The 21,975-nt window shown below is 38.2% G+C and overlaps 1 protein-coding gene across 3 annotated transcripts in view; it reads left to right on the forward strand.

Annotated features, from left to right (window-relative positions):
* The window catches only part of pex14 (peroxisomal biogenesis factor 14), a 76,330-nt gene that overhangs the window by 30,510 nt on the left and 23,845 nt on the right, over positions 1 to 21,975 (forward strand). For all 3 annotated transcript variants that reach the window (XM_041800196.1, XM_041800195.1, XM_041800197.1), the window contains 4 exons: positions 2,498 to 2,582; positions 12,356 to 12,481; positions 19,767 to 19,852; positions 21,753 to 21,855. In XM_041800196.1, the coding sequence (XP_041656130.1) occupies positions 2,498 to 2,582; positions 12,356 to 12,481; positions 19,767 to 19,852; positions 21,753 to 21,855 (400 nt within the window). The remainder of the gene's footprint in view (positions 1 to 2,497; positions 2,583 to 12,355; positions 12,482 to 19,766; positions 19,853 to 21,752; positions 21,856 to 21,975) is intronic.

Genomic DNA, 21,975 nt, shown 5'->3' on the forward strand with positions numbered 1-21,975 from the left:
CATGATATGACCTTCTTGGGTAATGGGAGTGTTGGTATGGCATCTCCACTGAGTGCTCAGCCTCTGCCACATAAGTAGCTTCAGGTGCTGGGTTCTCCTGATTTACAGGGCTCTGCTCCTGACAAATGGAGCTCTGGACCTCTGGGGGCAGTCCAATCCACACCACCTGGCCCCAGTTCATGTGTGCTGATTCTAGGCTATTTGTAATAGTAGGGGGTTGCTTTTGACTACAGGAGGCCTTGCAAATATCCTCCAGTGGCAGGTCAGTTTCAACCATATCAACCCAGCTCACAGACTTTGGTTTTCCACAACTTTCCATTGCTGTTATGGTTAAATTCATTAAACAGAAGATGGCTGAATTGAAAATTTTGCTGAAGTCTTCAAAACAGTGCTCTGTGTGACAGCTCTTACTCGTTCTTTCCTCCCGTAGAGGCAGGGACTCTTCCAAAGGAGATACTAGGTTGTTTGCAATCACATGATCCTGAATGCCTATTCCCAACAGGAAGTGGGGGACAGCCATTAGAAATGAATGGGATCAGAGGAAAGACAGTACTTTACAGCTCCAATGGCCATATGTCAGAAAATTCTGACACATATTTAGTAAGATTTAACAAGATTGAAATGCTTTATTTGGCTTAAAAATGACAAATTTTTTGAAGATGATGAAGAAGTTATTGCTATTGAATTTGTGTTATTGTTAATACTAGAAATAATACCAACAAACCAAAAAATAGTTATACCAAAAACCTGGACTTTAAGTGATTAAATGACATGTAAATTTTACATGTGTTTTTATTACATTAGTTCAAGGTAAAATAGGACATTAAAGTAATGCTTAAAATCTTGTTGAGAGAACTTGAAATAATTAAGTAACTTGGGTCCCAGTTTCAAACCAGTATACCCAATAAGTCCTCTGAGAGGTATGAATGACAATTGGAGCAACAGGGAGGTTTACAAATCGAGACATCCATACATACATACAGATAGACAGACAGACAGATGACTGTCCAACTATAGTAGTAAGATTCTCTTCTACTACAGCCCCAACTAGTGGTGGGTAGATGCTTTACAGACTGTTCATATTATATGAGTGCATAGAGAGCCTATAATATTTTGAATGTGATGAGCTGACTTCTGCTCCTGACTAGCAAAGATGACAAAGTTTAATAATTTGATTTACTCACATTGTACATCCCTAATTGCAATATATATTTTGTCTGTTTGGTTTCAAATGTTTACACTTGTATTAATTTTAAATTGCATTGCGAGGTATTGTTGTATCCCTCCTGTTCAAGTTTTCATTATATCTGGCAGTATTCCTGCATGTTTTTCATAGAATTTCCTTAAAATGAGAGTTATAAAGTTGCTCCTAAGCTTCATTGTAGTCTTCTAAAGAGAAGAAATATATATGTTCATAAGTTGTATAAAGTATAGCCTTTGTAATCCTCTACTGTATTGTGTGTTTGTCACAGAAATCAAGCTCTTTATGCATCTTCTCTGCCACACCTACCCCTTGGACAAGTTTAAACTGTAATTCTTTTGGATTGAAACAGGTTCATAGTATATGCAATGCATTACCCAAAACGAATTACCACTGGCAGGGCGCTCAATCACTTTGTATCTTTCAACACTAAGAGAAAAGAAGAGTAATCAAAACCTTTCAACCTATTAGAGGGATGACTTTTACAATTGAATCACGGGGACCACAGGTGCGATAATAAGTCATCTAAACCTCCCCTCCAGTGTGTTTCCCCTTTCTCCATGTTCTTACATATTTATCTATTTTAGGAGGCGCCACTTCATGGCGCCCCCTTCAAATTTATGTTTTAATGCCATTTGAGGAAGATATTTTTCTCCCTCGGATTCTTGGAAATGCATACTGGGATGGAAAATTAAGGTGCATCTCGAAGGAAAACATAATAGAATCGATGAACGCTGTACTGCACTTAAAACTACTGATGTTCTGATGCTATTTAACGTTCTAGTGCATTAACGTTTCAAGTCATTACAACATTCAGGCTGGGTGATTTGATCATGGCAGGTTTTTAACTGGAAGAATTACAGAAGTTTTCAGCCAAGGATTCTCAAGTTATTAGATACAAATGATCACCTCTGCATTAAGTATAGATTTTCTTCCACTGCGCACTTAAGAATGGAAGTTTGTCTTTAAGAGGGTAATAGCAAATTAAGCTCCATACTCCATTTGTCCAGCACTCTTGATGGGCTAATTTTATAACTGCTGATTTGGTCATTCCCCACATTTAGCTGGAAAGTGCTCAGGTGGTCTTCCTTCTCTTATGGCTGGGTGTGGGGGCTTAGAAGCAACTATTAACTGGAATCCATTTATGTTTTTTTTTTTTTTAACTGGTAATGAACCTTTTTCTTAAAGAAGGTCTAGACTGTTGTTTGCAGTGTTAAAAGCTTCACTTTCACTTAGACCTTCTTCCTCCCGTATGATCTCATTATGAGAAATTAAATCACATTTGTTTCTTCCCAGATTACCACTGCTGTGAAATTCTTACAGAACCAAAAAGTACGGCAGAGTCCCTTGGCAACCAGAAAAGCCTTCCTGAAGAAAAAAGGTGAGAATTTCATTTGCTTTTAAAATTTTTAATGAATGCAATTCAGGAAGCCTAGAAAAATGTGTCAGAAAATTATTTTAACATCATAATTTCATCTGTGTTTGTTGCAGAATTTGTTCAGCTAGAGATGCACTCCCTGCCTCTTTTTTTTTAAGATTAGTCTATAAGGGTCAAAGGTGGCAGCTGTAGCTATTTGCCCTGGGGGGTCTAACAGAGGTCGATTTAGCTTCAGAGTGCATGATTCAGGCCCTGTGAATAAATGACACACCAGTTGGGATGCTCCTTTGGGTTCAGGAAAATTAATATTGACAAACTCCCTCTGCATTTTCAATGGAATTATCAATATTGCCTTCCAGCATTTTAACCCTTTTACTTAATTTAACTGTTATCGTAAATTTAAGGCATGACACTGGGAGGTTTTCTAAGCAGGGATGCTGGAAATGTTTGCTGGCTCTTCAATTTCCTTGCAATTCATTGAGATTATTTCTGACACATGGCAGAATATTGTTTGTGCAATAAAACTTGCAAAAAGCTTTATTACTCTGAACTCATTTAAGTCGGTTCAATATAGTGCGGGGGTGGAAATATGCGGTGTTATGTTATGTACTTCCTACGGTCCGCCTATGGCTGAGCGATGACAGTGTGCACTGAGAGTTTGTGGCTTCACCTCACATAAACTTTAGGGTGAGATTTTTTTTTAGATTTTGCAGAACAGTTGTGTACTTAGGGGACCACAGCTCTGCGCTGCTGGGGGACTTTGCCTCCAGCATTAGAGTAGCCAAACAATGAAAAGTGAGCCTAAAAGCTCCATGACAGGAGAAGGTAACCTGAAACCAAATCCATGGTTGCCGGCTGCTACTACACACATCTCATGTGGCTCTAATGACTCTCGATATCTTTTGAAATTTCTTTGTCTTTGTGTCTCATTATTGACAACTAAGGCATGTTTGTAATCTACTGCTGGTTATCTCAAATTTAATAAAGCCTCATCAATAACAAATGATGTCATACTATGCCTCTTTTTACTTTCTGCCTTTGTTGGAAACTCCACGGAGCTTCACTATCCAAAATGGTTTGCTCTTACTGCACTTTAAGTCCATGAAATATGTATGACGCTTTAATGCAGATTTATTTTGGAAAGTTGGTTCCACTGTAGATCTAAACACGAACCCTCAATTTGCATGAAGACATTGATCTTAGGGAGAGAGCAAGAGTAAAGAAGAGAGAGAAGAATAGAGCACTGAAACATTAAACATTAGAGCATGGCTCAGTCCGCTTTCTAACTTTTAGTCTGAACCCTTGATTTTGAGTGCTGCATTGCCGCTTGAAACATAGTATGAGGAAAGTGGGAAGACCCTGTAAGTGCCTATTACATCATCAGTAGTCTGACAGATTTACATAAGCAGAAGCAATGACAATACCGGACATTTCTACTATGAGTGATTTTTTAAAAATCTCTCTTTGAAATAAAAAAAACCCCGCATATCTTAAATATTAAAAAGACAGTGAAACAACATTAAAGGGATATTTCTGTATTTTTTAAGTTGGGTTGTATGAGGTACTTGTCAATAGTAGTGCCATTAGCCACCAGTGGTTTCAGAGGGTGTTGCCCTGTCAAACAGGACGCGGTTGGAGAAGGTAGGCTAAAAAGCATAAAACAGGTTAAGTTAAAAAAAAAATATGGGCCAAAAAACAACTCCAGCTCACCTCTACGCTGTATCACTTATCATCCGGAAAGCCTCTGTGTTTGGCATTATTTTGTAATGCCAGCTTCTCCTACTGGCTAAGTGCTGTTCTGCCGCAGCAAATCTAAACAGTTGTTTGCATCTGTGGTAGGGGTGGGAGATCTGGAAAAAAAAAATCACATCACAATTTTTTTATGGCCATATCAAAATCTCAATTTTTGAACATTTTAAAAGTGTTTCAATGGAGGTCCATGAGCCAGATGCCTGAGTGTATGTGGAGCTACATGAAATGTGATTGGCTCATTTATTAGAGGGCCTGGCCTTCCAACTTCATTATATTTTGTTAAAATTTTATCTAAGTTGATTATTATTGGCATGATATCTGTATTGGCAGATATTAGCTTGAAAAGTGAATTATATTTCTTGGCAGATATGAAAAATTTCTAAAGATATTTACCACCAATATTTTGGCTAAAAACAATCTGCCCTTATCAGCTGTACTCATTTACAAATAAGTTATAGGAGTTTTAGTCTGGGCCAACATACATATCTCAGCTGAAGTGTTTTTCTTTGTTTATCCTCCTTTCCTTACATTTCAAATTGTATTTTTAAGGACTGAAATTTGTTATTTTGTTCATCCTGAAATTTAATTACCTCTGCCAAGGAGGTTATGTGATCGGCAGGGTTTGTTAGTTTATTAGATAGTTAGTTAGTTTGTTTGTTTGATTGTTAGCAACATAACTCAAAAAGTTATAATTTTCAGGAAATGTCAGAAATGGCATAAGGAAGAACTGATTAGATTTTGGGAGTAATACAGATCACTGTCTAGATCCAAGAATTTTTTTAAAGGATTCTTTACTATTGGGAAATAGGGCTAATGGTGGTGGTCTGCACTCTCCGAGTGCTTTTCTAGTTCTATATGTTTACGAACTGAAGTTTTAAGGCTGACCTACATTTAAGTATCGGTACTGATATCCGATAAAATTAATTTGTTAATATCAGATATCGACAAAAATTCAACATCGTGCATCCCTAGTAGAAGTATAAGGTAAATTTCTAAAGTTAAAACAAGTCAAAGAAGTCATCCTTATTACCCTACACTATTTGTTCTTTAAAAGCCTTTATCATAATGGCTTACATGAAATGTGTTTTGACTTCCTTTCATCGTGGTTTTGCAGTAGACAGTTTGATGAGTTTACTCGCTTCTTTGCTACATTAAGGTTACCTACACACAAGATGATTTTAAGCCCAACTTTAGACCAGGTTTTCCCCCCAACAGTCATCAGCAGTGTGTCCCAAGTCGAGCGTCATCGTGAATGATTATCTGTCCAAATAATCCTCAAGTATGTGGTGTTCACACTTTTATTTTACTGTTCCCTACCACGCCTGTGCCTCTCAGATCTCGAGTCATATAAAACAAACACATCTGATATTTATAATTCGTGGTCGAACAGCCTCTGATGGAATACCCAAAACAACCAATGAGAGTGAGCAGTGTCATCAACTATATGTTACATATTCTCATTCTTTTCCTTGTTTTTTGATTCTTGCTGCAGCTGTAACAAATGCCCGGATAGCCATTTGAGGATTGAGAATGTCCTCCATGTTTGTTTTTCTCTTTAAAATCACGTTTCACACAAAATTATTTGAGATATTGTTATCTTCACTTTAAAATCATTACTACAGAGAGCAAATGTGTAACTCACAGTCTGGCTGAGTTGTTATGTGTATGCACTTAGCAAACTTCAGTGCCAATAAAACTTTTATTAATGATTTCAAATGGTATTTTTGACTTATTATCAAAGAAATATATAAAATATAAACATAAAATGTAATCAGTTTAGAATTAAAAAATAATTATCAAGAAAGATTCATGTAAAAATGAAAGTTATGTGTGAAACTACTCTTATGATGTAAATTGTCACATGAAACTTTGTACAGTATTGTATGGTTTAACCACAACCAAGGACAGGAGGAGAGGCCCCAGTTTCTGACGCAATTTTGGGGGTCGTGGGTTAAAAAATTTGGAAACTTCTGACTTAGGGGAATATTATAAGTTGAGAAATAATTTGAAACTGTCCTGATGTCTGTGGTGTACTATGTTTTAAAATAAATTGAGGTTTAAAGATCATCTAGTGTGTGGCCATCCTAAGAATGAAGTATATTTGTATGTTAAGTATCATGTTTATTTTCCTCTGTTTACTAGGATTCAATTTTACTCCTCAAAATGATCATGTTTACTTGCACTACTAAGAAAACATGATCAGCCATAATAGTTACCAAATTGTATTTTTATTTTCTATCTTAGTCTGCCTAAAGCAAGCTTTTTCACTGTTATTGTCCAATACTCACAGTTCTCCCTGTTATTTTACCCATCATGCATTGTCCCTTCAACCCTTTGACCGAGAAACTCAATCATCCTCCTCCTCCCTCTGTCACCACAGCAAAGTGTCAGTCTTAATTTCTAATACAGTTTAATGTCATATTTATGTAAATACTTCTGGATTTTACTCTATATTAACAGCCAGAAATGTCAAAGCACACATAAAATGAAACAATACCATCTCCCAGTGGAGTGGAATTTAAATTGGATTCCTCTTGCAGCCAGTACTTACGCTGGACAGCTGATGAAGGGGAAAATAGGGCCCACTTTGATTGCATGTTGCAGAATCTTTACACAATAATCTCGCTCGTGCATATTATTTCCCTCCACATTTGTGCCCTAATCTGCACTGAAGGATGCCTCTCTGGTTAGATATCCTTTTTCTCCAACGACATCCTTATAGTGTGGTTTATTTCAATATTCATCGAAAAATATAATTTTCTGTTTCCCTTCAACCGTCAATTTCAGGGTATGAATTGGCAATTATGCAGTCTTATCTTTCTAGCTGCTTCTCTTATGTAGCTGTTGAATAAACTGGCTGAAATATTGAAACTCTGTCACTTAGATGTAATAAATCAAGATTTAAACCCACAGGTTTTTCAGTCGTTTTTAAGAGGAGTGGGAAAATAAATTGCATTTAAACTGGCTTACAGCCACTTTGAAGCAATTTTGCCTTACTTGTTCCTTGCCAAGATCATGTAAATTTTATTGTGTTTGAGCGAAATTTAATGCCCAACACTCTCATCTAGTGAATTGGGCTATCTGTGTCCTCTACAATTAACAGATGTAACAACTAAATAGAGTTGAGCCCCATTTTGGCACCACAATTTGGCCCAGACAATTAGCAGTTACACACATAATTACCAAAAAATCAAATTCTCAGGGCAAAGTCAACAACATTTTCCGGCTTTCAGCGTGTCACTTTAACCGTGGCCCCTAAACTGACATCACTTAGGCTCCTAGATTACCAAACGGAGCACAGTTTGTTTGGAAAGTAAATAGAAAACACTTAACGTGTGTATAACAGAGGTAAATTCAGCTTGTGAAACAGACGCAGCACATTCTCTGTCAGTGAGACATAAATGATGGCTTGACTTATTTCTTTTTTATGCCGTCCCAGTTGTTATTGACTTGAATAAATAATGCTAATAGATTTCACCCTGAGTAGAGGGCCAGTGATCGAGGGTCACTGGGAACACAGGTAGGCTGTTGGTCTATTACCATACCTGGTATGAAGGTAAGGGTAAGGATAAGGTTCATCATCCAGATATTAATAGGATGCTATTTGTAAGTGGGGTTATGTGACTCACCTCTCGGACAAAAATGACAATGACCAAGGCCTGCGTGGAAGGTAAAGGGATTGATGTGGTTATAAATTACTCCACGGCGCCACCTAGCCTAGCCCTTGCCTACTTTGTCATCAGTACAAGGCGATAAAGCAGGGAAATGAGACCAGAGTCTGCTTTTTTAATACATAAATGAATACTCTATGAGAGTGGTCATTATTTAGGGCAGGCTATTTTCCAGCAGTTGTACTGAACCAAATGACATGTAAAATCTCTGTCCCCAGCACAGCATGAGAAACAGGTTGAAGTTACACTCGACTTCTTAATAACCCATTGACCTCCATCTCTTTATGACCTCTGCCATGCTTTTTTCTAAACACGATATTCAAAATGTAAGTAATTTTCACCCAAGGGCAACTTCATAATTCAGGCCTTGGAGGGCACAGAAAGAGGCATTCACCTTTTACAACCCAAAATATTTTAGTAAGCAATTTTTATAATTGGCTGTCCAGCTGAGGTGTTGACCCATAAAGTCCAGAAGTGCCAGAATTGGAGAAATGGATTTAATGTACGAGCCTTGCTGCCTCTTTGCCCTTAAAAAATACCCAGAGAATATGAGCTGCTGAAAATAGAGCTGTAAATAACCTGACGAGCAATGGGTTTTCCTTTAAATAAATACCGATCAGGTTTATGTTGAAAGACAATAGAAAACGTAGCCCAGATATGCAGTTTACAGTATTTATAGCTGTAATATCGAGGTGCCAGCACCGTAATTTCATGCCCCAATGAGAATGGCAAGGTCAAAGCAAATGCTTTGGCTGAGCATCTGCTAATACGGTGACTCATAAACAGGCACTGCGTGTATCAGGTGCACCAAATAATACAGTATAATGAAATACAGAATAGCGTTCCATTATTGTTCTTTTTTATGGTGTCGTCATTAGATGTAATTTATGTTTTAAAAAATTCATCTTCCCACAGGTCGATCGGAAATGGGGGTCTAGGGGTCATTCCACAGGTTTTGGAAGCGATAATAAATTTCACAATCCCTTTTTTGTCTTCTCCTTTTATATGTAAAACCCACTTTCACCTTGTTCCCTTTTCTTTTGGATCTAAGGGCCCTTTCATTTGCTGTTGTCTACCCCTCAACAATATACAGATCAGAGCAAACAACACAACTTTGCAAGCTGTAATTTGCCTAGAAAACAGCTTTAGGAATTTAAATGTATTCTGTCTTAATGCAAACCCTTTCAGTTCTTGCATAAACAACATCAAAGATAAGCACACACATTAAGATGTACATACATTAAGCTTGATAGAAGCCTAATTGTGGATTATTAAAAAAAGATTTAACATTTCAAGGTGAAAGGGAAAACCTGAAGCATTTTTTTAACTTCTAGTATTCGGTGAAACTGAGATCCTTGCATGTCTCACTCAATAGTCTGCCACCATGTAGTCTGCTGTGGTCAGATGAATCAGGAGTCCAGGGACACATTATTGCTTATTTGACAGTGCAGTCTGACTGCACAAACTCAGCACATGGCGCTTACCACTTCCTGGCACTCAGGACCTGCTGTAGACTACAGGCCAGCCAATATTTGCCTTCAATTATTCAACAATTTTCATGGCCATTTGAAGTCCCCAGAGCATTTAAATAGGTGACTGTAGGGACCTCTTCTTGGCGTTAGCTGTATGGCAGATTATCAAAGGATTTCTTAAAGCTTTTGGGCTGCTAATGCAAGTAATGGTTAAAGTGGGATTTCTTATTTCTGAGTTGGATTTCAACCTGACATTTAGATTTGACTCATACTGAGGCCTCTTCACAAAAAGGCAAAAATCTCTTGATGAAAAGGATTTGGATATTTTATCTATCTTCAGAAATTTTGTGCTTTGCATTGTCAGTGTCCGAGGGGTCTTAATAAGTATTTAAAGTTGATAAATAACTTTACCAAAATTAAGGCTTTAAAAGTTATTAAAAAGTCTTAAATGCAAGATTATGAGGTCTTTTAATTTTGTAGCTTTTTAAAAACTTTTCATTGTCTCCACAAGAGGTTGTGAATTATTTATTCTGCGTTTGTTTTTAATGCTCTGTTTGAATCACATGTGAGATTCTTTTGGAACCATGCCACATCTGATGTTGTTCAGCGCATTCGTTTTCTTTCCTACTGTGCTGTCAGGACATCTTCAAAGCTTCACTGCATCATAGCAAGTGATGTATGACTGTAAATGATGGGTAAATACAAGTTTTTTGCAAGTGTTCTTTTCAGTGTGGGTTAGGGGTGTAATGGTTCACTGAGGTCACAGTTCGGTTCATACCTCGGTTTTGGGGTCACGGTTCGTTGCGGGTTCGGTTCTTGGAAAAAAGAAGAAGAAGTCCCAGATTTACTATTCTAGATAGCACTCACTTAATATATTTTCTTTTACTAATGTTAGTGCAGCTAATACTTTTTTTACAGGTGCAAAATATACATTTGATTCAATCAATTAATAATTTGTTCCATCTAGTGTTATTTAGAGCTATCAGTACATGCTAATGTTACGGGTTAGAAATTAAGGTCATGATAGGGTCATAAAATGTGCAAAGGTCTAGAAAAAGGTATTAGATTTAATGTAAGATTTTTTGTTATATTGCCATCTAAAATCCCTGTAAAGTGAAATCCAAACGTTGTGTCTTTAAATACTAGATATGTTAGGGTAAGGTTGCTGTAAACATGTGAAAACACTGAAGTCTACATGTGACTGAATTTTGGATTTAGACTGTTAAAAAGTTCTTCCCCTCTTTCCTGGCTTGGTTTTATTAGGGCAGGGCAAATATATGAACCCATGACATCACCAGTCCTAATGAGCCTACATGAAGGTCTTCATTTAAAGCTAACAGACAGTTCCATATTGTGCTTTCTTTCAGTGTGAAGTAAATTTCCCAGATCTATCAGCCACTGTGGCCTATGGGTCATTGAAAACATCATAGCAGAGAGATCTGTGCCAGAAAACAGTAAATTTAATCTCCGACTTCTGTCTATGCTCAGGTACAGAGCCAGGCAGCTGCGCTCAGAAGCATTTCTTAAAATTTGAGAGGATCATATTTCTCGTCCACCCCATCCTAGAGCAGATTTTTACTGCCTAATTTTTTCAAGCTTAATTTTATAAACTTCAAGATGTTTTTCATGAAATTATTTTATAAAATTTGGCGTGGTGGTTCATAATAAAATGTCTGACTGTCATACAACAAACCTAATTTTTTTTATCACTTTATAGACTTTAAGGACTTTAAGAACAACTCTCTATGCATGTTATCTTGTTTTTATGAGGGCTGTCTGGAGGTCAGTATCAGTATCAGGGATGCAGCAGCTACTATTTATGAAAGAGAGACATCTCTTAAATGACTGCAACTGAACCATTTCCCATTGACTGAAGTCTCTCAAAGCTTCTTCAGAGCAAGTGAAAAATCTCTAAACCCTGAGGGAATATTTCATGTGAAAGCCTCTCTTACAAAGGGGATTTTCTGTCAGTAAGAAATGGAAAGGGCTAAAGAAAGTAACAGTACAATGTTGTTTAAGAAAGCAATACACAACCAAATATTATTGCCTTGATTATGGGTATAATATAATGATTATTGTGAACCATGCTTGTCAACATGTAAGGACTACCATTCATACCTGTTTTGGTTCACCCTCCTAAAGCTTTCTTTTAATTGTTTTGCTATAAAGTCACTAATGTTGTTTTTAATGCAGTTCACTGGAAATTGTAATTATCCTCTTTGTTGAGACTAAGATGCTTATTAAAGGATGAGACCCACAGCAATGGCAGCGTATGGCGCCTGAAATAAAATCCTTTCTTGCCACAAAAGGAGATGTTCATATTAGATTCTTTTTTTTCCTCCTCCCTTCTGATTCTCCATCAGGGAGCCCTTTGCAATTTAATCATCACTAAAATCATTAAAAAGATCTGAAGATTAAATTATATTGGCATTTGCAAAATTATGTAATACATTTACATTACAATGAAGAAATTAAAATAATGCATTTTCGCTGTCTGGGGTGTATGAAATCTCCACATGGGAAATATAACTGGAGAAGTGGACAGACTCTTATTTTCTTTGCCTTTGGTGGCAGTTAATAGGCTTGCAGAGTTTCAGATTTCATTGTGTGAACTTTTTCACACTCTCCTTCCATGATGGATGTCCCTGAAAGACAACCCTCTCTGGAATTTCTTAATTATGAAATGAAAATGCATTTTTGAGCAGAGGGTAGGTAAAATTGAAAGGAGATTTGACATTCTTTCTCTTAATTGTACTTAAAAGATTTGTGGGGAGCTTGGGAAGTATTCAAGCTTGTGTTATGATTGCTGAGGAGCCATTTGGTGTTACCACGTCACTGCACCCCTCTCCAAATGTCTTAAAGGTGTGTGTCTCTACTCCAGGGCTGACGGATGTGGAGGTGGAGTTGGCCATCCTGCGCTCTGGAAGCACAGAAGTAGCCCTGCCTGTGAGCCCTGTGGGGCCCCCACATCCACTTCATGTAGCTCAGCTGGTACCTGCCACGCAAAGTAAGCACATGCACCCTTTTCTCCCCTTTGATACCTGCTGCATATACATTATATTAATATTAATGTGCACTGTCACCTGAGAAAGAGTTTGTGTTTGAAGCTGTTCAAGTTTTCTGTTTGAGAACTTCCTCTTGTTTTTATTAATTCAAACCCCAGAAAGCCTGATAATTTTCTCACACTTTCATTAGAGTTACACATATATATGACAAACAACTTTTGCTTTGATTGTGGATTCATACTCAAGAAATATGACTTCACATGGAGCTCATCTCTTACAGTCCTTTTTCAAGGGGTTCCACCCTGGCAGGACCTCACACCGCAACCTGTATCTTTATTACCTCCGGAGGTTATGAGTGCTGTCCACTGATTTACCAATGCAGAATGAAGTCCGCGTAATGCTTAACCCATATGACAATGATTCCAGATGTATTCCACCCTCATTTATTACCACACTGTCCTTGACTCCCTTGGCATCTCATGTTTTGTAATGAAAGTGATGTTGATGGGATGGCCATGTAGTTAGGGAGACTCGCGGCTCTCCGTCCATAGTGGGGGGTTTTATATCAAAACGGCTATAAGGGAGCTGCATAATGAGGTGAGAGCGGGGAGTCTTGTGTGGGGGGTCATGCTGAAAAGAGGGGGCTACCTCCCTTTGATGTCCTTGTTATGGGGACGGTGCACGGGGACCCGCATCCATCTCTGTCGAAGTAATGGATACTCTGATCTCTATTTCCACGCAGTAGAAGGACAGGAAGGCCTCCACTGAACCCAATAAATTTGAGAGGAGATTGGAAAAACGGGGGATGGAGACCACACTTCCACAGCTTAAGTGACCAAATAAAAAAAAGGAAGATGGCAGAGTGGAAGTGGAAGAGAAAAAAGGGAGAGACAGTGGAAGAATGAAAGGTCCTAAAGGGGGGAAAAGAGCAAGTGAAGACCCCTAGTGATGCAGTGAGTCTTGTTCAGGGTCAACCACCCATCCCAAGGACTCCCAGGCCTTTCAGAAGCAGGGTGTTCTGGGATAGGTGACTGTCTATCGCAGCCATAATGTTGATGAAGACCCAAATTTATGTGGTTACCATATGGATGCTGGAAAATGATTCAAAATTTTTGATGCGAAAGGTTACAAGTCCATCGTTGAGTGCTGCAGCAGCCGTGAAATATGCCCTTGAGAGAGAAAAATAAAATCACACTCACCTTGAAAATGCACCATATAGTCCAGTATGACAGTGGGTCTTTTGGTTTATTTGCATGTCAAATCAGACAAGTGGTAAGGCACAAGATCAATCTGGTTTACTTACTTCAAGCCAGTAAACATATACCACACAACCCATTAGGTGAAATCAGACCTGTAATAGAATATCAATTGTATACTTCAGTGGCCTAGCCTCTTCTAATTTCCTATTCATTTGGGCCCCAGCAGAGTAAATAAAAGAAAAAAAAACCTCATTCAGTAGATTTCCTCCAGACCTGTTTGTTGTTTAGTGACATTTTCAGTTGAATGCCTCTCTTATGAGGGGAATTTCCACTTTGACAGACAGTTGGCCTACCCATATGACAGCTTGCACAATGACACACTTTCACATTATCTGTCACTCACTAAGACAGTCAACTTCTAAACACACAAACACAATCGCATGCACACTTACCTTTGCTTCTGTTTTAGTGGCTTAAATAAGTTAAAGACATTAATGTCCTTCCTGGAAAAGAAGGATTGAATGAGCTCTGCGGATTAACCTGTCATAGTTTAGACAGAATAGTATAAATAGAACGAATTAATCATTGTGTTTTAGTATTATAAAGGGATGCATTTTATTGCTCATTCAATGTACAAGTACAATATAGACATTTTTTGATGTGATTTTATCAGAAAGGACACCAAATATACTAAATTTATTTCATGCATGTAAAGAAAAAAAAATTCTGTGTTTTTTGTACCTTTTATTTATAACTATACTGTATGAAAAAATGTATGTACACTCTTAAAGCTTAGATTTATTTTAGAGATGAACAGTATTATCTACAGGATATCAATATTAGGGATGAGTGCAATTAGCTGGCTAAAATATAGTCTGATTCCTGCATAGTCTGCACCAGAATTACTCGTTGGTTGAACTAATTGTTAATATTTTCAATCAGTTCAGTCCCATAATCCCGGTCTAAAGCTCTGTCTAAACTCTGCCACTTGCCACTAGTTGCCCCTGATGTGCTAAAAGGCAGTTGCCTTGCTGCTGTAATGCTCTTTAATCCAGTGTAAATAACAGTAAACATTTAACACTGATAGCATCCCATAGAAACAACGTCTGCTACATTGATGAAGAGAATGAGGATGAAGTTGTAGATAGGTTGTGACTGGTGCAACTCACATTTAACAAAAGCATTGAGTGACAGCATTCAGCACAGGAAGAGTATCAAAAACTGGTGTTGATGGTGCTGGCACTGCTAATGTTAGCTTCATTCTGTAAGCCAACTTTGTACTGTTTACCAACTGCTGCTGTGACCCATCTTGACTGAAAGAGTAGACATTGGAGCTTCCACAATCTCAAACACTTAATCAGTCCTCTTGCTTAGGCTGAACGCATTGATGGCATATTGCTGCCCCACTTTGTCACTTGGTTCTCCCTCTCCACTCTTACTATCCACCATTTTCGTAACACGTAATCATTTTGTAAGCGCAATACCGTGATAGTAACTATACCGTTAAAAGCGTTTAAACATGCATTTAATTGGATGTGAATTTATTTGCCAAAGAACATCTCTAGTTGACGTTGGCAGATAGTAGGGATGGGATTTTACCGTAGTTTCAGTACAGTAAGTACTTGCATAAACTAATGAACAAGTACTTGATTACTCTCAAATTATAATAGAAATGAAACAGGTATCAATGTTAACCATGACATTTTAGGTCACAATTATCTCAATGTGAAATTTTGATATTGTTACACATCTATATTAACCCTGGAGAGGGTTTATCTCAGTGTTTCATTGATAATTTTTTTTACTTTTTATTATTTCTTACCAAGTATATTCAGTTAGACAAACCCAGAAAGTGCAAGTACACATGTAAATCAGTCAGTGTAATGCAGCTTGAAACATCTTAGGCTAGGTGCTAGGGCCGGTGGGGTTGTCTGGTTAGATAGCCGTCACAAGATTAGTGAGTCAGTTACACTAATTAACTATAAGTATAAACGAAGACATGAAATCCCAGTCAGACGCCTTTTTTAAAATTGTAACGAAGACTCCCAGCACTAGTAGCCACTGTAGCTTCAGTTAATCCCCACCACCTTTCTGTCAGAGCTTTCCCTAGCACTTCCCGGACCTTGAATATGAGAAGGTTAGGGGTTAGCATGTCATATGAACACTGCGGTATGACTAAAACTAGAAAATGGAAATAAAGTTGTATGTAGGCTATTGAGGGTGATACTCACATGTAACTACTCAACTGAAGTGCCTAGTAAAAATTAAGCCCAGTATTTATCTGCAAAGAGGAACAAAGGATGACAGAGCTAACTGCTAATGTTAGCCATACTCTACACAGCCTGACGGGCTCACATCATACCCTCTGACACAATGACCCTGGGATTAACTTTAGGGCTGCAACAAACAGTGATTACAATCATCGACTCATCGGATGATAGTTTTCTCGATTCATTTTTGAATCCGATGCTTTTTTCGGGGGGAGGGGGTCCTTTAATAGATATTGGACAAGGATATTCCAAAGCTGTCAAAATAATATTAGAGTTTAAATTTCTATACTCTTTAAACTAAAGGAATACAAAATTTTTATGAGCTCTTTTAAATTAAATAACTTGAACATGCTACAGAATAAACACAAAAAAAGTAATGAATGATTTGAAAAAAATGAAAATGATATTTTATGTTTTTACCTTGCTACCCTCCTTACAAACATAACAAACATGTATAGACACTTTAACATCATACTAATGACAACAGACTGGGGATATGATTTGAATTAAATACTTTTAAAGTGGGATTCTGCTTTTTATTATGTCCTCCCAGAGGAGCCACAGGTAAGCTTCAGCTCCTTAAGGTTATTGATATTATGATAACATAAACATTTGTCACTCATTTATTCAACAAGCTAACGTTAGTTTGTTAATGCTTGTTGTCAGACTGACCCACACTCACAGATGGACACACAAACTATCTCTCCTCTCTGTCACACATTCACAGACACACACACACAACCAACTACTTCTCTTGCCCAGTGACTGCAGCTCACACTTTTCCTTCATCTCTTCTGTTAAAATTTTAGCGGACATTTAGAACAAAGTGAAGCAATTATCATGGATTACATGAACGCCTGACAGTCCGTGCTATTGTTTGTATCCAGTCTTGTATCGTAACAGAAACGAAACTAAAGTTCCGCCGGAGTTTTCACAACAACAGGCTACTTTTAGATAGCTAGAGTCTCATCTCCATCATGAGACATGGTAGATGAGGAATATATCTACTCAATTTTTCTGCTAATCATCAGATTGTAGTGAGAGAAGTACAAAATTAAGCGAAAGTAAAGTATATCAGCCATCTGTGGGTGACGTAAGCAGCTCCGCGTCACGCCAAGTGACGATAAACAAATTCTTTGCCAACACATCTAATTATCAATTTTAATCGATTTTATTAATTTGTTGTTGCAGCCCTAATTAACATGACCGTTTTCTACACATTTTGGCCTCTTTAGACTAGTCTTTTAATGGCATTTTAAACAGGCATTTAGCCAACTAGGGAAAAAGATGCCTGGGAACATCCCTAGCCTGTGCACAGTGTGTGAGTACTCTGATATTACTGAGTAATGATGGCCACATCAAGTATTCGTTCCCATCTCTAACAGATAATAGTTTGAAAAACATTTAATTATTAGTATCAGCAGTTATGAATGGACCAACATTAATTTACTTAGATTAACTAAAACTATAATCTGCATAAAAACGTCACATGTTTATTAAATGCTCTACAGAGCTTGCTGTCCATCAATAGGTTGTTACAGTGATGTTTTATCTCTCAAAAAGGCAGATGAAGCTTGGTTTTCCTGTTGAAAAACAATTTTAATATTCATGCAATCCAAAGAATATATTTCAAGCTTTTTATTTCTGAATGTCTATTTTCAAAAAAGTGCTGGTGGGAAAACTGTTCAACATGATGGAAAATATATAAACAAATTTCTATATATTGTGCATCTTTATTCTTGTACATAATGATTTCAAGGAACATTAATTTTATTAGGGCTGTAATTTACATTAGTAAAGTGAGGTAAGGAAACTGCAAACACACAATTACTACAGTGCCGTGAAAAAGTGTTTTCCCCCCTTTCTGATTCCTGATTTTGTGCATACTTATCACACTTAAATGATTTGGATCATCAAACCAATTTTAATGTCTCACAAAGACAACCCAAGTTAATACAGAATGCAGTTTCTAAACGATGATTTTATTTATTTTCGGAGTAAAAACATCCAAACCTTTTTGGCCCGATGTGAAAAGTAATCCCTCTCCCCCGCCTGTTAAATCATGAGTTAACTGTGAGTTACCACAGTTCTTGAAAAGCTGAGTTCAATTTCACTGGCCACACCCAGGCCTGATTACCGCCAGATGTGTTGAATCTAGAAATCACTTAAATAGAAGCTGCCAGACAAAGTGAAGTAGGCTACAAGATCTCAAAAAGAAATTCATCATGCCACGGCCCGAAGAAATTTAAGAAAAAATGAGAAACAAAGTCATTGAAATCTATCAGTCTGGAAAAGGTTACAAAGCCATTTACAAGGCTTTGGGACTCCAGTGAACCACAGTCAGAGCCATTATCCACAAAAGGAGAAAACTGAGAACAGTGGTGAACCTTCCCAGGAGTGGTCAGCCAACCAAAATTACTCCAACAGTGCAATGCTGACTCATCCAGGAGGTCACAAAAGAACCCAGAACAACATCCAAAGACCTACAGGCCTCACTGGCCTCAGTTAAGGTCAGAGTTCATGACTCAACCATAAGAAAGACACTGGGCAGAAATAGCACCCATGGGAGAGTTCCAAGGCCAAAATCACTGCTGACAAAAAAGAACACAAAGGCTCGTCTCACATTTTCTAATAAACATCTTGATGATCTCCAAGACTTTTGGAGAAATATTCTGTGGACTGACGAGACAAATGTTAAACTTTTTGGAAGGTGTGCGTCCCGTTCCATCTGGCGTAAAAATAACACAGCATTTGATAAAAGAACATCATACCAACAGTCAAATGTGGTGGTGGTGGCAGTGTGATGGTCTAGGGCTGCTTTGCTGCTTCTGGACCTGGACCACTTGCTGTGATTGATGAAACAATGAATTCTGCTGTCTACGAGAAAATCCTGAAGGCGAATGTTCATGCCCTCAAACTCAAGTGTTCTTGGGTTATGCAGCAGGACAACAACCCAAAACATACCAGCAAGTCCACTTCTGAATGGCTTGAAAAAACAAAATTAAGGGTTTGGAGTGGCGAGGTCAAATTCTGGATTTAAATCCAATTGAGATGCTGTGGTGTGCCCTTAAATGGGCAGTTAATGCTCAAAAACCCTCCAATATGACTGAGATAAAACAGAAGAGTGAGCCAAAATTCCTCCACGGTGATGCAAAAGACTCATCACCAGTTATTGCAACATTTGATTTCAGTTATTGCTGCCAAGGATGGCACAACAAGTTATTAGGTTCAGGGGGCACTACTTTTTCCACACAGGGCCAGGTAGGTTTTGAGTTTTTTTCCCCTTAATAAATAAAATCATCATTTAGAAACTGCATTTTGTATGTACTTGGGTTGTCTTTGTGAGATATTAAATTTGGTTTGATGATCCAAAACATTTAAGTGTGATAAATATGCAAAGAAGTCTGCAATCAGAAAGAGTGCAAATACTTTTTCACAACACTGCACACAACACTGACAAAAAACAAAGAATTAACAAACACTCTCACTCCTTGTAGTTTTCAAGATCGAGCTCATTGATTTACAGGCTGTACCCTGATGAATGGCTAAAACAGTATGAAGAGTTTTGTGACAAATCCCTGTTTTAAACCAGTGGGTAAAAGTCAGTTGTAGTTAAATTATAGTTTAGCGCTGCAGAGTCATAGACATCTGCATGGTTCTCTGAGTTTCATGTCCCAGAGTTTCCACAGGTTAATGTACTTAACAGACTGGCTGTTCAAACTGTATTCTAAGCGAGCGTTTCAACCCATTAAACGTCAAGTCTAGCAGTCTTCAAATCAGAATTTTACTGTGTTAAAATGATTTATCCTCCTTTCCAGGTCCAGCAGGTTACAGATGGCGAGACTATGGTGCCCTCGCCATCATTATGGCAGGAATCGCCTTTGGCTTTCATCAGCTGTATAAAGTAAGTTACACCCTGTTCCTCCTGCCCTCTCCCCTATGTTTCCTCTCTGACTTTGTTTTTACAGTTAATGTCTCTCTAGAATTTGTTACACATATTATAGTTTACATCCTCAGATCTGTCAGTACAGCCTCCCCCTTATATCAAATTTAAATTGGAGGGCTTTGCAAGTACATCAGTTTTGATGAATTATGGTGTTAGAATAGGAGGCGCCTCTGCAGCACCTAACATCACTCTGGTCTTGTTATTAAAGCAACCCTGCTTTATGTCAAGACATGATCTCATTGGAACCCCTTCTTTTAAACTCCCCCTTACATCCTCTTCTCATATATTTAAATTTTCCTTTAAAAAATATAGTTGCTAACACAGCACACAACCATTTTTTTTTTTAAGTCCCACCTTCTAAAAATAATCACCGTGGTTTTTATCGGGCTTAGCAGCCCTTGAACATGAGCTCATGAGGCCCCTTGTCCCGAGTGACATTAATCCCATAGTGGTTGTTAGTACTAGTGTGAGTGGCATGTGGAAGCCATTACTCTCGTTTTAGAGGAGGACAGGAGCTTAAGCAGTAGCTCAGGGCCTAGATGACAGGCTGTTCTCTGAGCCTATGTAGGAGAGAAAAAGAGAGCGTGTATGTTGAACATGAATATGCCTACCTGACTGCCAGCCTTTCATATGATGCACATCCAGAGTCTCTTGGCCCTCATTCCTCTGCCTATTTGGTCCTTCACAGGCTGAAAAACATGCACTGTACCACTCCACTGTTTCACACAAACAGCAGGGTTTGCCAGCCACCAGTCGTCTGGGAGGTGGGATTCCCTGGCGGGACGGCACAGGTTGCTGTCATGTCACTGGAGCGTAGCGCCAGTCGCACCATATGTCCAAGCTTCTGCCCACACTTTATTTATGTTATGGTGCACCTTGTAAACACCACACTCTCAGCATCCCACTTATTAATTACCACGTGTTGACACTCGTTTAATCTTTTTCTCTAAAAAGTGTTTATTACTTGCGCTGGTGTGGCTGCTCGCCACCTGAGTTGGAGAGAAAACCTGGCTGAGCAGAGCAAACAGGCTGTTGGAGATTAAGTCATCCTTACCGGCCCTAGAAAAAAATGATTAACAAAAATAATGACTTTGAACTCAGTTCACTCGGGTCACACAGACATTTGTATTTAATTTAGTGAGCCAGGCTCTTTTTACATGTAAAGGATTCAGTTTTATTCATTGGGTTAAAACTCACACTGGTAACAAACATGCTCATTTGGCTGTCAGACATACATATCATTTGGTAGAGTTCTGTTTATTCAGTGGCTGAGAGACTTTAAACACCATGACATTGTTTTTGGTTTTGGATGACTATTTTCAGTGTTCACAACCACCGTGTTTTCCCTGCAGGCCTGACTCTAGATTTTTCCTTTCCTGGGTTTCATTTATTTATATTTCTGCAAACATAGATAAGACAAGGCTCTCATTTGTGTAGATCATTGTGATTATTTTAAGATAAACATTGTTTTTTGAGTTTTGAGTTGTGAAGACTTGGCAGAACTTGAGTTTTTATCTTTTAAGTTTTTTTCTAACAAGAGACATTTCATTTTGTTAAAAAAAGATAAAAGCAGCCAGTATAGCAGCAGTCTATATTTAGCATTTTTCCTGATATTTAACTTAAGTGAAGATTAAAATTGTTAATTGTTTGCTAGTTTTCAAATGAGCAGATGTTTTATGCATTTCTGAACCTCATCCACATGCTCCTAATCAGCTAGTTGAGACAATGAGGCACTTGTCCAATAAAACAATGCATCTGACCCTCCGTTGCCAAATGTAGGTGGCCCTGTCTTTTCCTCATCTTTCTGCCTCTTCCCACCAGAGAGAAGTCTAATATTGTGCCATGCTTTTAATTGCAGAAATACATCCTTCCCCTCATTATGGGCAGCCGAGAGGACAAGAAGCATCTGCAGAGGATGGAGAGCAACATTGCGGCAATGAGTGGCACGCTGACACAGACAGGTGAAGATTAATATCTTCATCACTTTCTCCCTCCTTAACATTTTCCCTCATTTATCTGTCGCCAAAATCGGGGGGCCCCGCACGTTTTTAACAAATGACGCCGCTGTCATTTCGCTTTAA

Source organism: Cheilinus undulatus, linkage group 11 (assembly GCF_018320785.1).
Source record: "Cheilinus undulatus linkage group 11, ASM1832078v1, whole genome shotgun sequence".
Lineage (NCBI taxonomy): Eukaryota > Metazoa > Chordata > Actinopteri > Labriformes > Labridae > Cheilinus > Cheilinus undulatus.